Here is a 16,336-nt window from a genome sequence, read left to right on the forward strand (position 1 = left end):
CAACTGTATGTTGTATCTTTAAGTGTGGTAGAAACATGGTTTGCAAGGGCCTCTGGAAGTCAGTAATGGCTGCAGGGACAATATTAAATCATTTTGCAGAGGGATTAACATCACAAGTTAAACATCTAAATTGGCACACAAAGTCAGGCTGTACCCATCTCTGCCAAGCTGGTGTGTGATGCTGAGAAAAAAAATATCCTAAAATTCACTCTTCTGTCATAGCCGGCACTTTGTTGATTCAGAAATGTCTTTCTAATCCCCATACTTGTTGGTGGAAGCTGAGGATTTCCTTGCAGAGGATTATATACTGATTTCCCCCTTGGCTTTGTGTATTTCCAGTTTTCGTGGCATATTCTCTGAAGTGTATCCGCAGCCAGCGTGTCTGCTTTCTTCAGAGCCATCAGCAGAGTTGGCTTTTCCATTTTATTCAATATTTATGCACTCTTGCTTTGAGGAATTTTGTTCCGTCATGCTCTCTGTCGCTCAGCTTTAGCACGCCCCACTTTCTCTTTCATGTGGTGCAATTAAATCATTTTGTTGACACAGCATCTTTCTCAGCTAACATCTTAGGCTCCTTTTAGAAGCTGGAGTCGCTGGAGCGTTGTCTGTCAAGCAATTTGTCCCTGCTGGGACTGCAGAGCTGCTCCCGCTGCCACCGGTGTCCCCAGCCCCCTGGGACCAAAGCACTCGACCCGCACGAGCTGTCCCCTGTGAGCACAGGTGGGAGATGTGAAAGGGGAAAGTTTGGCCAGTGCTTAAAAAAACTTTCACTTGAGGGGCTACTTGAAAATGCAAAGCTCTTTTAAATCGCAAAGTCAACATCTGAGTGGGTCTAACACAACACCAGATTGCCTGCTAATGGCAGAAATGTGCTGCGCAAGCCTGTTTGCTCAGCACTGCAAATGCAGGAGCTGGCCACTGAGCTGGTGTTTCTGATAAGTTTCGCCTAAATGTCCAGAAATAAATATTTTAAAGACAAGAATGTCCACATGGAAGAGGAGAGGACACCTGGAATAAGAAAAGAGAGGACAAAACAAAACAAAACAAAACAACTCAGGTGATGGCTTTTATTTAATTACTCAGACGAAATGAAGCACAGCAGAATTCCTGATGATGAAGCTCATTGTACCCAGTGAATAGTTTCTTGTGGTCACTGACAGAAATCCTATAGCTGGAGTTAGCAACAAATTCTGCGCGTAATATCTCTGAGTCAAAACCCACCTTTTCCTCAGCAAGGAACAGCTGCTACTCCTCCAGTAAATTCCAGTCAGAAGCAAAGCCCTTCCCTTTCTGCCCTCTTAAGGGTTTTCTGCGATGACACGTGGAGCATAAGCTTTGCTGCAGAAAGTGCAGAAAGCGTGAGTGAGGAAACCTCGGAGGGAAGACGTGCAGGATTCACCACGCTGCCTTGTCGGGTCGAGGCCCCAGTGGATGAATCAGACCCAAGCTGGTACCTGCGAGGCTGCACAGTGTTGACATCCCTCACACATGTATGTAGCACACACGTATGTAACACACACAGCAATCCATGTGAAATTACTTTCCCAGAAATGCAGTAAAAGTTACTTGAATCACCTTTGATATTGCTTAAAAAAAAAAAAAAAAAAAAAAAAGTAATGTACCCGTAATTTAATTTAATGAGTTAATTTGGTGTCAAACACGAACCTGCAAAATATAAATTTTCCATAACATTTTGGCTAGCAAACTGTTTGTCCCTTTTCTTACTTGCATGCCAACCGTCATTCACTAAAAAGAGTAGGAAAAAAATGAAATATTCAGCTCTTTTCTGTAACTGTTTGTTCAGCAGCCCCCAGCAGCTGGTGGTGGTTTCTGGGCAAAGCACTTCCCATGCCCGGGTGATTTTTCTCCTGAAAAATCATGAAAAATTGGCCTGATACCTAAGAAAAAAAGCAAATTCTGGAATTAGCTAGCTTCTCTGGCTTTTGGTGGATTAATATTCATTCCTCATTGAAGCCACTGAGAGTATGCTGTGAACCTACAAGCACCCAGATGAGTGGATCCCAGGCAGCCAGCGATTCCGCTGTATTAAAAGCAAACAGTGTCCTGTGAACTTTGCTGCTCTTTTACAGTCAAACTGGAGACTAATGGAGACATACGGGAAGCAATACGCCACAGGGAGCATTTTAAATAATGCCTCGGGAACTTACTGGAGAAATTAATTTATATCAGGCTGGCAACAAGCTCAGGGAGACTGAAAATGGGCTGAAGAAGTGTCAACACAAAGCAATAATGAACTGCAGGGTGCCGAGTGCAGGTTTGGGGTGAGGAGTCTCAGCAGCTTTACTCATGATATGACACGGCAAGGTAAAGGGCAAATTAATTGAATTTTTAAAATATGTCAGATCAGGAGGTTTACGAGCGGCAGTTTGATGGGCGGATGAATCAAAAGCAAATATGAGCAGCTAAGAGCATTAGCAGAAGAGTAAAATGTCTTTTCTATTCTTGAAAAATACCAACTAGTAGAGGAGGATGGGAGGAATACAGCAAATACAGCATCTGGGGGGAGGAAGCTTCTCGGCAAGGAGATGCTTGTGATGGCAAAGCCCCCAGGGGCGATGCAGTTCAGCAGCATGGTGCAGCAAGCACTGAGAGCACCTGCCTGCCCCCATGCCCTGGCCTTCTCTTCAGCAGCTGCCACTCAGCGACTTCTTGGGGAAACACAGGGCTGACGTGGCATTTTTTTAGCCTGTTTTGCTTTGTAATCGAGCAAAATAAATGAAAGTTTGGGCAAAACTGTATTTCAAACCAGGGCTACTTTTATTGACCTACTGCTCAAATTTTGTTCTGACTTATCTGGCAACTTTGTGGGGATGATTTCTTTTTGTTTGGTGACTTCCAGCCCTTCTCGTGCAGTTAGAGGGTGGCTGTCAGAGCGATTTGTCCCTGAGAGGGGCTGGGCATGGCCCTTCCTTCCCATGTGCTGCTGGCATGGCGCACACACTCCGGTTTCACCCTGCTCCTTCCTTCTTAAGCACCCTTCTCCAGGCACACGAAAGCACCCATACCATGTAGTAGATGTTTACAAAACTCATCGTCATTCTGTATTCGTGCACACTGAGCCGTCTCTCTCAATAATTAGCTTTATAATGATCTAAAACAGTCTGTACCAACTCGCATTCCTCGTAGCATTGTTCCCCTATCGCTCTCTAACACTCAAGTTACACTTTCAAGGTTGCTTTTATTGATAGCCAAAACAAAAAGAGAAGTGACGGATTGATTAGTTTCATATTTATTTTGCAGAGGAACATTAGAATTCACTTTTTTTTTCTTTTAATTTGATGTACATTCTGTGCTTCGCTAAATAACCTTGAAGGCCATGTTGCCAAGTCAAATGTTGCTATTAGGATCGCTCATTATGGAGCTCAAAAGAGTTCTGATAATTTGGCCCTCTCCATTCAAAGAGTAGCTATTATGAAATATGAAATCTGAAGGAAAAGAAAAACACAACCCGTAAGAAGTGCTGCAGCCTTTCTGACAATGCAGAGTTTGCTTCCCTTTTCAGGAGAGCTTTCCCTTTTCTGGCAAATGTGCTGTATTAAAATCTGCTCCGTCCTTGGGTGAGGAAAAAGAGGGTTGGCAGCATGGTTATTTTTAATAGCTTCTTTCAAAGTGGGATTTTAATTGGCGTGTAAGTCTCCTCACATCCCCAGGAAACGAGAATTTCTTTTACATGCAGCTGAACTGCTGCGTGCGGGAGTTGAGCGTTGTGTGCAGGGTTACTCCACGAAACAGCAGCCAAGATGGACACAAAATGTAGGGATACCGTAGGGTCCTCAGTCCCTACCTCTGCTGGTGGAGTCAGCATTTCCCCACCTCACCTGCCCCATCAGGTGCTAGTGCTCCAGCGGAGCTGCTTCTGCAGGCACGGCTGTAAGTGATGGTGTCTGCATCCATCACCTTGCAGCTCCAACGCATGGTGCTGGCACGGTGCTGGCATGGCGCAGAGGTTCGCTGTGCTAGGGAAGGAGACAGCTTCCCCTGCCCCTTGCTGCGTTATCCGTTGCCGTTCATCTGAACAATGCCCTCACATTTTGAACTAATTTTCTTTGAACTGCGGGCACTGCGAAACTCATACTTCTGCTTGCTATTCCTTCCCTAAGCATCTGTCATTATTTATCCAGACTGTTTAAACTCTTTATGTCCAATTTATTAGTCTCTCTGAGAACTGCCTCCAGCTTTGTGTAGAAATGCACTCAGTGATGGAAACAGCTGCCAGGAGGGCTCCTCTTGTGATGGTTTTCATTACCAGGATAGCGAGGACGAGGCAGTTTCCAGCACTGCTTCAGAGGCTGGGATCTGAGGACCGTGCTATTTTCCTGGAAGGAGGCAGCAGCCCCATCTAGCACAATCTCTTTTACATCTAAATTTTGAGTGAAGACACATTTAACAGTGATCCAGCAGCAGATGTCGTGGGTGCACCCCTTTCCTCGCCCACATCGATGGAAGATCTCCCCATCGCCTTCCCCACGGTGTGTGCTGTGGCTGGGAGGCAGCGGTGGGATCCCGCTGCCTGATGTTGTGCCAGCAGGCTGAGGCCAGCTGCTCCTCACCCCACCGAGTTCATGCAGTGGTCTTAAATGTCTTAAAACAAGGAGGCCAGCGGGAGAACGGGCTTGGAGCATGGGGCCTGCTTTGGATGTGCGGTTGCAGTAAGGAGGAAAACATCACAGTGAAGGGGAGATGCTTCACATGTTTAATGTTTTACTCTCACACAGATTAATTAATTATTTGTTCTTTTTTGAATCATTCTCCCGTACTTCAGGGACTAGTGCTAGGTTTGTCTAAACTGCGTGCTTCAAGATCCCACCTTGCCCAAATCTTGTATTTCCTACCTTGGACACTGTCATTGAAGCTTAGTGGGAACCTCGGTTAGGGCACACCACGTGGTGTGGCAAATTAGACTGGCCACAATGTTCAGGGAAAAGCTTGATTTTAAAACTTAATTGTGAATATCGAGTTGGAGGCTAAAGGGCCATTCATTTCTTTTGGTTAAAGGCCACTGCACAAGCAGATTTTGAAGTTCAACTACTTCAAGGCCCTTATACCACCCAAATCTGTCTGCACATTGCTGTGAAAGATTGAAATGCACCACTGTTTTCTACAGCATCTTGCATGCCATCTGGTTCCAAATCACTTTCCTCAGCTGCATAATTTAATTATCAAGATAAGTGCTAGAGAGGGGAAGGCATGGGGACGCAGCTAAGGGAAAAGCTCTTTCTGAAGGCTCTGCACCACATTTTCCCTTTCGGTTCGAAGGTAAAAAGTGGCATTTCAGGACCAAAGGGGACCTGGCCACGTGAACAAACCCCTCAGCTTCCCCATCTCCACAGAAGAGGTGTGAGCAGTGAGCAAAGTCCCACCACACCAGGGTCTCGTGCACTTGGCCTAACACAGAGCATAAGCCCAAACCCAGCATCCTCCTGCTGTCCAAATATTTGCTCTCCCTTTTTGTGCTCCTCTCTTCCCCGAGGGGTGTTCCCAGCCACCAGTCACGCTCGCACCTATGAGAAAGCTAGCGTCAGACCCACCTTTTTCCAAATCCAGCATCCCTGTTCCTCATGGATACAGGTAGTGGGCTGGGGACTGAACTGGGTTTGGGCCTCGTTTCCTGAGGCATGCTGGTGGGGTAGTGGGGTGCAGGCCAGGCTCTGCCACAGCAGATCTCTCCTGAAACAGACCAGGGAGTCTACCCCTCTTTACCCTTCCACCCAATTGCCCTCCCATCCCCGCATGGATGTTTGTGCAACTTTCCCAACAGAGATGAATAATGAACGCACTCAGTAGACAAGAACAGTAGAAGTGCACTCACCGTATTTTCTGACTTTTCTTCTTTTCCTCTAATTGACTCAGTACAACCAGATGTTTAGGTCTAATCCCACCAAAGCAAACAGAAATCCATGCTCCAGAACATCGTTAAGTCAAGCATCAGAAATCTTCCCACCTACCCTGGCTAATCAACCACAACATACTTGACACCAGCGCTTCCTTTTGCTTTTTTTCCCCTCTCTATTTTTGCCGTTTGAAATTCTGGGCATTTTTAATGCAAGATTTCAGCTGCCCAGGAGCTCCTGGAGGGGGCTTGGGGGAGTTGCTTGTTCATCAGGATGTTTACAGCAAATTTGTCACAGCCCAACCAGATCTAATTGGCATGATGTGTAAGAAACAGGCTCCTCAGCTATTTTTAGTGCTCCCCAATCTTTCTAGCACAGATCTGTAGGGCATTAATTAATTCCAGTTGTCTGCCAGTTCGGTCTTTCCAAGTTGGGCTCACAAATAATTTGGCTCCAGGTGTCTTTTAGATCCAGTGATAAGATAACAGGATGCTGGCATTTATCATGCTTGGTGTCTTGAGCCTACCTTTACTGATCTGTTTGGTACTTTGGACATTATACGAGTCTTTATTGCCTTTGCAAGTACACATATTTTTCTCCTAGTGGTTTCATTACTGTTGCTTTAGTCAGTGACAGGCAAGAGAAGTGCCCCCAATTAACACATGGACCTTTCTGTATCTGTCCTTTATTTGCATAACATTTTCCTCCCTAGCCAAGCTGTGCGGAGCATTCAGACCACCTTCACTTTACTGTCTGCATCTGATTATTTTTACTCTGTATTTTTACAGTGCGGCTCAGTTCATACCAACTCTATTCTGGTGGCTTTATTATGTGCCATCTCCAGCAAGTATGGGCTTTCTTATCCATAATACCACTAGTCTCTTCTTTGATTTCAGGTTTCCTTATTCACTGTAGGATGGAAAACAAAACTGAAGGGCCTTCTTTCTTTGCTGGCTGTGCTAGAGCCTCAAACCTGGTCTGGGTTAAAAACAGACATGTTTGTCCCACATATTCAATGGGAGCAGGAGAGACCTTGGGATTATAGTTGCAACAGATCACTTTTAAAATTGCTAGTAATAAATTTGCAAAGTGGAAACAATTTTCTTATCTTTGCACCTTCCAGTAGGCATCTGACAACTCGAACAAATGGATTTGAAATATATCCCCATCCCTACTGACTTGTGTGTGTGTGCTATGCCATGGACAGGGAAGTAATTTCTTACAGAGTCCTTTTTGTTTGCATATCAATGCAAGGATCCCATATCAATGCTAGTGTCCTATGGAGCCACCCAATGCAGTTGCTTTTATCCCTGAAGAGACCCTTGGTAATTTTTCCCCATCACTCTGCTAGTCTGATGATTAGTGACTTGACTTTAGCTGCACACCTTTCTCACCAGCTGTGAATTCAGAGCTTCATTCAGAAAATGCTGAGCAGCAAAGCTGTGAGGGGCTGAAGGCCCCAAGGTGACCCCAGATCACCTCCATTTGGCAGGGTGAAGTAGCTCAACTCCTTATCCGTCCCAAACATGACCAGGATACAGGGATAGTAATCAGTTTACTTAAGCTCATGGATATCTACATAGGCACTGTAGCTATCTGCCTTGCTATCTGCTTTGTCAACCTAACCACCTTCTGTCTCTTTGATGCCTGGGGTATGGTTCTTCTGACCTCCTCTGGTTATTTGGGGAAGGGCGATCATAGGGGAAGTCTGCCCCAGACAGACATCTCTGTACTAGAAAAGTTTGTGTGTGAGCAGATGTAAACACTCCTAGTGTTTGCTCTGTCTCCAGTGCGAAATTCTTCAGCCCTGAGATGCCACCACAGGTTGGAGAAGATGGTGGGAACCAGGTTTCGGCAGCAGCTTGGTCGGTGCCCCTCGAGTGCACTTTATGGGGCATGTATAACCCAATGTTATCCAGGTGCCTGGTCCCCTATCCTAAGGACAAAGCTGATGGAAATGCTACAGCTCTAGCTCTATGAGAACCAGCGATAAGGACTTTATGAATGTACATTGTTCTCCACATTAAGGAGGAACTTGACCTAAACTAAACTTACACTCTTGATAGTCCTGCAAAGATTTTTTTTTTTTTTTTATGGAGGTGTGATACTAGCCAGATCATTGACTTTCTTCTATCCAGGTTCAGACCTATGCAGGAGAGTGCATTTGGGCGTCCCTCAGCAAAACACGCCTAGTTTTAAGTTTTAAGGCCTGGTGCAAACCAGCCTGGCCAAGACACATATGTAGAAAAAGCATCCATGAGGCCAGCACGTGAAACAGGGCAGCTGGGAGACACCTCCCTCCTGCAGAGGCTCACCCAGCTCACCCTTTCTGCCTGTACCCCATCTTTTAGACAGGACAGTGCCTCTCCTCAGGCAACGGGGGAGCTTGTGGGAGCAGAAATACCTGGTTTCTGTCCCCTTCTTGTCCTGAGAGGACTCAAATTGGGTGGCACCTAACTACCAGCTGTGGCCTCACTGCTGTGGGGAGAGCAGGAAAACTCTGCCTTTATCCCTCAGTAAAAGGTAGCTGCTGCAGGTCTCTGCTCATTTGGTGCATAAGCAGGTCTGGGTGCTCGAACACCAAAGACAAGCAAGGACGTGGTGTGAAACTTGGCAGGGATTTTGGCACGAGCGCAGGGAAGGCCATGTACAAATGCCTGTCCCCGCCAGCGCGGCGTTTGCCAGTGACGCTCAGTGCCTGGCATTCAGCTGCTGCCCAAGGCTGCGGCTGTCACCCCCCCGGCCGGGCTCCTGGCAGCGCTCGGCCTCCTCTGACCTGCTTTGCAAGCGGGGCTGCAGTAACACCGGTGGGTTCTGGTCATCTTGCCCCAGCTTTTCGCCTGTCCCTGTTGCTGTTCCCACAAGCGCTGGGTGTGCGGCCCCGTGGCTCAGTGACTGAAGGCCTCTGTGTGGAGGGAGGAAGCGAGGCGGTGCCAAGCCCAGGGCCTACTGGCACTTTTCTCTCTCGTTGGCTCCCAAAGCTGTGTGCAACCACTGGGAGCACCTCCAGGGGCCGGACACCCTCCTGCCACCCTGTGTGGCCGGGAATTTGGGTCAGAAGGGGGTGTGCGGGGAGGGCAGCCTGGAGCTGAGACCCTCCCGTGCTGGTGGTGGGGACCCTGTCTGGTCAGTGACAGCACTCAGGGCACTTCAGCCTTTTTGGGGTCCCCAGGACCTGCACAACAGCAAAGCTGTAGGTGCTAAGCTAATGTTTTGCATGGAGAATTGAATACTTTGAGGTCTGCAAAAAAGCTTCTCCTTGGATTTTGGTGCCTACACGCCCGCAGAGCGCTGCCTAGCCCTACAGCCTTGGGGAGCCACCCCTAGTCCCAAGCAGGAAGCACAGCTGCCTGTTGTGGTGAGGTTTTTGGAAGACGCAAATGATGGCTACCACCTCACTTTGATGTAACATCAGGCACCTGCGAGAGGCAGACCCCAACAAGGAGGCACACACGCCTCTTCATGCAGATATGAACAGCTACCAAGGCCCCCTTGGGACAGGAAAAGCATGCCTGGCTTTTGCAACTCCTCCGCAATACCACGTTTTTTTTCACTATCTAATTGGAAGGCTGTTTTTCTGTTTTATGTGTCTTTTGTTGTTGCTGGGGGGGTGTCTGCACAGGTCAGGACTCGTATTTTAAATGAGTGATGTGTAAAGGCTCGGTTAGCAGCACTTTACATTTTTACTTGTGGCGTTTGCTCATGTACTGGTATTGCCAACCAAGTTCTGTCTTCTTGGTAAAACCAGAAGTGCTGGAGACCCTCTGTGTTTCGATTTCCTTGCTGCACCTTGTAAAACCATTTGTATTTATTCCTGTCTGCAGTGCTGGCCATGTTTCTCCTGCATAGAGATACTAACTGTACATTATCTTTATTGCCGCTCTTCTGTGCCTATGTTGGCTTCAGAATTGAGTATGCTTAAGAGGTAAGCTTTTATATCACAAAGAAAAAATCTAACACCTTCCTCAGGACATATCTAACAACATAGTCTTCAGTACAGCTTCTCAGCGAATAGTTCACAGTACAATGTGTAACCCAATACATCATTCTTCCTTTAAAATAAACAGAATCACCTTGTTCTAAACGCTTTTGATGACAAATAAGGACTAACGGAGACACACAGGGCTGGCAACAAGCATGCTACTGCCGAGCTCCCTGAACCCACAAGAATGCTAGTGTGTTTTAAGCATTGTGGAGAAGGGGAGCAGGAAAAATATATTTGTTATAAAGCATGGTTCAGATCCTCAGGTGGTAGACAGCGATGTAGCTCCAGTGCAGTCTTAATTGGTACAACCGCTTTGTGAAACATCTCTAAAATGACAGGCACTCAAGTTCCTGAGTTGCACCGTTGTTTCAAATGCACACTGCATAATCCAGAAAATAAGGGCAGAGAACTTGGGGGTGGAACAACTGTATCTTTCTGCATGGGCACTAATCCAGCCAGCAGGCAACAACAGAACCCCTTTCCCCAATAGGCTGAGGCTTCTGTTGAATTTAATGTTCTCTGAAGACCATCTCACTTGAAATCAAACTCACTTACGAGCTTTTCTGTGAGCAGCAGGACAACAAAATCCATAATGCAAAGGCAGTCAAACAGAAGACAAAGATGTGATTTTTTTAAATGAATGTTTTATTCATGAACTATTTATAAAAATGTGTAAAATACACTCAAATATATTTGATTTGTTGACTGTAGCTAAAAATATAAAAATATACTTAACAAATGCATAAATTAAATTGACAAGAGTAGCACAATTCTGTGTTCACCCAGTGTTTGTTTGGAACACAAATATAAGTAATTACATAGCATATGACAATGGAGTATGTGCTGAAGAATTTTTCAGTCACTTTACTCCAGGCACTGGCAAAGAATTTATGGCTAGCTGTATTTCAAAATCATGGCTTTTTTCACTATAACATACAGCCCTGGTAGAGAGCAATATATATTAGCTACTTGACATTACTTATAGTATTTCTTTAGCTTTCAAATAAACCAAGAAACAACCAAGTCATGCATATCAATCTACCAGCATCATTGACACTGTCTGTGCCCAAATTCCACAGTATTTGCTAAATTTAGCGAGACCCTAGTCTCCAGTATTTCCTGCCAGTCTTAAAAAAATGTCCCAGTCTGAACTAGCTATTGATCTGTGAGGTCACTGGTAACAGACCACTTTGCTTTAGCCATACCAACAGGTCAGGAGTTTGACTTTGTCAGCTTGGGAGGGACAGTGAAGGGCACAGGGTCCAAAGTGAGCTGCCTACATGCAGTGGTGCACACTCACGTTTTATTCAAAGTTGCAGCCTCCTGGGACTACAGGTCCCAGAGCTCTCACCTCCAGAGCCCACTCATCTGTGACAGGGCCAGGAGGGGATTGGTTGTCATTTTATATTGTATTTTGTTTAAAAAAAACCTGTATGCCTGAAGTACTGAAAGAAATCTGAATAAACCTAAGCACCCAACTCCTTGGTATCGAAGCTGTAACTGCTCTAGGCTGCATCTCTGAATGTCAGATGTGTTTCTCTGATCTGTGACCCTGGGAGAAGATGCTAGTACAGTGATTAGATGGTTATTTGCTCATTCCTTTAGCCCACATATTAACTCCCAGGCTGGTGAGCACAGCTAAGTGCTCATGTACTCCGATCTGTTCAGTATTTGACTTTCTGTTTTCTAAGTTAAAGCACAGATAGCCATATACAATACATAATATAAACTTAAAGCTCACACATATTCTTTTCTCTGTTCTACAACTGAAAGAAAATTCATAGTATATCATGGCATAAAATAATATTTCTGGCAATCTTAGGCACGTATATAAGCTGTATAAATAACTATAGCAGCAGAGAAAAATGTATAAAGTTGCACTTTTATGACATCTTCACAGTATGCCTATTTCTCACCCACTTTTGTGTTCCATTAGTAACAAAAAATATCATTTATCAACTCCAGCTATGCAAAATCTACTTCTTTTCTATGATCGGTAGTGGATCTTGTAATTGTATTGCACGGATTAAAAACATTAATTATATTTTTTTCATTATTAAATAACTTTCAATACAAAAATTTGAATTAACCTAAAAGCCCAACCCTGCAAGTGCTTCACAAGTTGCATGGTATTTTTCAGACAAACATTCCAGTTGACTTGCATTAAGGTATTCAGGTAGCTTTGTGGACAATGTGGATATTCACAGAACTGGGCTCCAAGTGTGCAAATCTTAGCTTATGGATCAGCAATAACACTAGCCTTGCTTTATAACATTATTATTGGGAAACATCAAGAAGGGAATTCTGAACATCATTCGTGGACATTCAAAACAGAAGCATCCTCTTCAGCAGAGGATGTCTCTTTCCTTCAGAGCCATCTTTGTTCAGTACACAGGCTTCTTCAAGTCCATTCTGGTTACATTAACAATTTCCCTTTGATTCCGTTGTTTAGCTTAGAGGCACAGTAAATATAATTAATTAAACTGGTAAGTAAGTGTCTTATATTAAAAAAATGCTACATAGATACTTTATACTTATTCTCAGTGGATTTACACCAGTTTCATAGGACCAGAATTGGCCAGAAAGCAGAACCAGAGCAATAAAATGTATGTACAGTTTCTTGCATGACCTAACTAGGCAGAGACGTAAAGCTGTTCAAGAGCACTGTGCCAGAGTGTTTAAGGTCATCTGTCATGTTATTAAGTGACGAGGAGGAAGAGGCTTACGCACTCTGTCCATTATTAGCTGAGAGAAAAGATGTTTGCTACAACACCATCATTTTGGGTGTAGACTTGTGAACTCTATAGGTGTTCCCTACAGAGTTCCCTCTGAGAAGGTAGCTGAGAAACAACATTAAAATAAAGAGCAGAATGATGTGCCCGTCTGAAAACAACGAACAACATACATATATAGTAGCATACAATCAGACTTTTGCCATCCAATCATGCATTATTGAGTGAGTTCCATTTCCCTCAGCATACAGAAATGACACAGTAATATATAGTGTGAGCTAATTTACGGAGTGCACGTGGTACGTCTTCACAGTGCTGTTGTACTGCTGGTAACTAACATGATCTTCATTCTGCAGCCACTGCTGCAGAAAGAAAGGACTAAATGCAGCGCACGTAGCACAAAAGCAATTTCCATGATGCCCTAAGTTCAGCTGTTATTAGCAGAACCAATGATCAATCTAATGCTGCCATGCTTGTTTGTCCTTGCCTGCTAACCTGGAGTCTCTGCAGCGCAAGAAACAGAGAGGAGGCCTGCAGAAAACTTGCACCCTTCCTTGTGCTTTTGCCTAGACTTCCTTCTGTGACAGTGGCTTCCACTGCAATGTTGGTCCCTTCTTCTTCAGATCCCACTAAGGATGGTGAATCTTGAGGTTTGTGTGGGGGCCAAGACGGACGTACAGGAGGAAGAAGCAGCGTTTTCATACAGACACCTACAAGCTTATCTGAGCCTACGTGTTCTGAGCAGATGTGAAAGCTGATATGAAAGGTTGCTTCTGAGGCAGCTGAGGGTACTGGACAAGAAAGGATGAGACTCTAGCTGGAGTAAGGAAAAGGCACTATCAGGCTGTTTCTTTCTCTTAAGGAAAATCCGAGTGACACGGATGTGCACAGTCTTGCTGGTTCGGTTTTAGAATGATTTAAGAAAACTGTCAGAGAAGCCTTGCACATTTCTTCACCCATTGTCACACAGGTGTTCCTACTGCTGGGAGAGTGTGGCTCCAGTAAGTCTTGGTGAAGTCACAGTAATCTTGTCCAAGAGCCACTGCAGTTTCTAACTAAGGCACTTAGATGTATTGGCTGGTTCTCTGGAGGCCTTCAGAAATACTGATTTCTCTCCAAAATAAAAGTGGAACCTAGGCACTTGTCTTCAGCAGCAGGCTAAGTTTCTTCTAAGTAAAGAAGGAATGAATAGATAAAAGGAGAACTACCAAACACTTCCTACATGTGAAGGAGATGAACTGCGTGCTGCCTCTTTTCTATTTATTTATAAAATGCTCTTCAAAGACAAAGAACAGCTGAGCAGAGTGTTCAAATCAGTTCCTTGAACGAAAAGCCTCTTTTGGAGAGGAAAGAGGATGTTCCTAAACTGCTTGGCTGGGCAGGATACCTGGTGGGTGCTGTTGGATTACACTTCTTGCTAATCACAGGATGTTCTGAGTGCATCTGATGATTAGCACAGCGAGCTAATCATTGTGAGACTACATCCCCTGGGATACGATGAGCCTTTTTCTATTCCATCTGCCCCTGCAGCGGTGACATCAGGCAATATCTAAATGGAGGAGTCCTTCTGTGCGGACATGCTGGGGCCATGCTTTCCCTCTGTGAAAGCAAACAGCATTCGAAGGAGACCTGCACTTGGGCTGAGGCAGCTATGCTGCAAGCAGCTTAAAGCCAAAGCCAGTTGTGCAACCTGTGGGATATGTATCTTTGTATGTCTTTATTTCAATAAGTTTGTAACCCCTCTACTTCCTAAGCTGTCATGGTACATCACTGTTTTAATGAGCTATGGAAGCTGTCAGCTTTCACATCCTTATAGGTCTGATAACGTAAGTGTATGAGGTGTTTTCTTGAAAACTTTTCTTACTGGAATTGTTTGCAAGTAAAAATGCACAGACACAGGCTGTGGTCTGATTCTGCTCTCTTAAACCAGTGTAAAGAAATCAGGATGTGACCTGCTCCCCTCAAAGCGCGTGTGGGGAAAGGCCAGCTAGACTTCAAGGCAGCATGTGTTGTTTGATATTTTTCTACCATGTCACATTAGACTGAAACAGTTGCTTCTAGTGAGGTGGACCCTGTTTTACTTCGCTGTTAATGAGTTCTGTAAAAGATATGTCATGGTGGTATGGATTTCATCCATTTTGGTCAGATCACAAGCGGTAAGGTTAAAGTGAAAAGTAGCATTGTAACTCTTATGCAGGACTACTGTTCCCTTTCTTAAGAGTAGCTTATTTCATCTCACAAACACTGAACTAGTTAAAAAAAAACTTAAAAATGAGGCTTTCCTTGTAGGATTTTTTCCTGTGTGTTAAATGCCAATACATAACCTGCTCAAAATGCAGCAGTCCTGTTAGCCATACAATTTAAAATATTTATGTAGAACAGTTCATAAAAACTGTGATAAGAAAAAATAGTATTATCTGAAGCTTAATATTAATATAAACATTATAGAAAAAATACATATTTACATAATGCCAAAATACAATTATATACATTAATATCTATTACACTTAAATTATATATCTTTAAAAAAAACACCAGACCAATAAATAATACAGTCTCAATAGAAAGGTCTGGCACCTTTCTAGTGCATGAAACACATACATAAAAAAACGACAAACAAAGCCCCTAGTTAACAAATGTGGTCACAAAAGCAGGTGTCTGTAACATTCTCAGTGCCTTGAATAAACAGCATCTGAAAGCAAGGAAAACTGGGATTAGGAAAAAATAAAACAACACAGGTGTCTTCATGTTCATCTCTGCCTGTTGACTTAGATTAGAGATTAGGAGGCAATTCTTCACTCTGAGGGCGGTGAGGCGCTGGCACAGGCTGCCCAGAGCAGCTGTGGGTGCCCATCCGTGGAGGTGCTCAAGGCCAGGCTGGATGGGGCCCTGGGCAACCTGATCTAGTGGGTGGCATCCCTGCCCATGGCAGGGAGGTTGGAACTAAATGATCTTTAAGGTCTCTTCCGACACAAGCCATTCTGTGATTCTGTGATTCCACAACTACGGTGATCTGAAAGGTGATTGTGCAACAGCAGCACTGGCTGGTGATTGATGTGACAGCTCAAGAGCAGATCCCACCTTTACTTTCCCAGTTTGTTGAACTTGTTACTTCTCTTTTTGGCTACTTCCAAGCTTGCTCTACCTATTGATAACTGATATCTACAGGCTAGATTAAAAAAACTGCTTTGATTCCTCATGATGTAACCTTGATTCTTAACATCCAACTTTGAGGAGCTGCTGAGATCTGACCCCAAAAATTTCTAAAGCTCTTCGGGATCAGCTCTACAGGGAGACACAGGTCACCTCTGCTCAGCTCTTCAGACTGGTCGTCCAGCCATAACAACAGGAGGTGAAGGACAGTGCTGGTGCCAGGTCTACTAATCCTGCCCCAGCAGGTCAAGGCAGGGGTAGGAGAGGTTGAGGTGATGACTACTGCTTCAGGAAGACAACTTCCCAGAAGTAGATCCTGATCAACCCCCAGCCTCTCCTCATCACCAGCAGCCACCTCAACTTTCCAGGACTGTAATGTCCCGAAGGATGTTACTAGGAATATCCAACAACCTAATGTTTAGGACACTCTGCTGGGACACAGCAGAGGTCTATTTAATATTGGCTATGAGAATCATGGGCTGTAACCGTATGACTGGAACGTTTCAGGAACATTTATCAATACCCAGAACAGGGTATGTGACCTGGCTGTGTCTCGAGAACATACCAGGGCCTACAGGACTCACTCCTCCCCTACGGCCACAAAAGAAATCTAG

General features: G+C 44.6%; 1 protein-coding gene across 2 annotated transcripts in view; it reads right to left on the reverse strand.

Annotated features, from left to right (window-relative positions):
- Positions 1-10,471: 10,471 nt before the first annotated feature.
- Positions 10,472-16,336, reverse strand: part of PTPRB (protein tyrosine phosphatase receptor type B) — a 65,474-nt gene continuing 59,609 nt past the window's right edge. The window contains exon 34 of one of the 2 annotated variants that reach the window (XM_040553273.1): positions 10,472-15,261. In XM_040553273.1, coding sequence (XP_040409207.1) covers positions 15,239-15,261 — 23 coding nt within the window. In that variant the 3' untranslated portion in view covers positions 10,472-15,238. The remainder of the gene's footprint in view (positions 15,262-16,336) is intronic. The other variant, XM_040553284.1, reaches the window with a different exon arrangement.

Source organism: Cygnus olor, chromosome 1, assembly GCF_009769625.2.
Source record: "Cygnus olor isolate bCygOlo1 chromosome 1, bCygOlo1.pri.v2, whole genome shotgun sequence".
NCBI classification, from domain to species: domain Eukaryota; kingdom Metazoa; phylum Chordata; class Aves; order Anseriformes; family Anatidae; genus Cygnus; species Cygnus olor.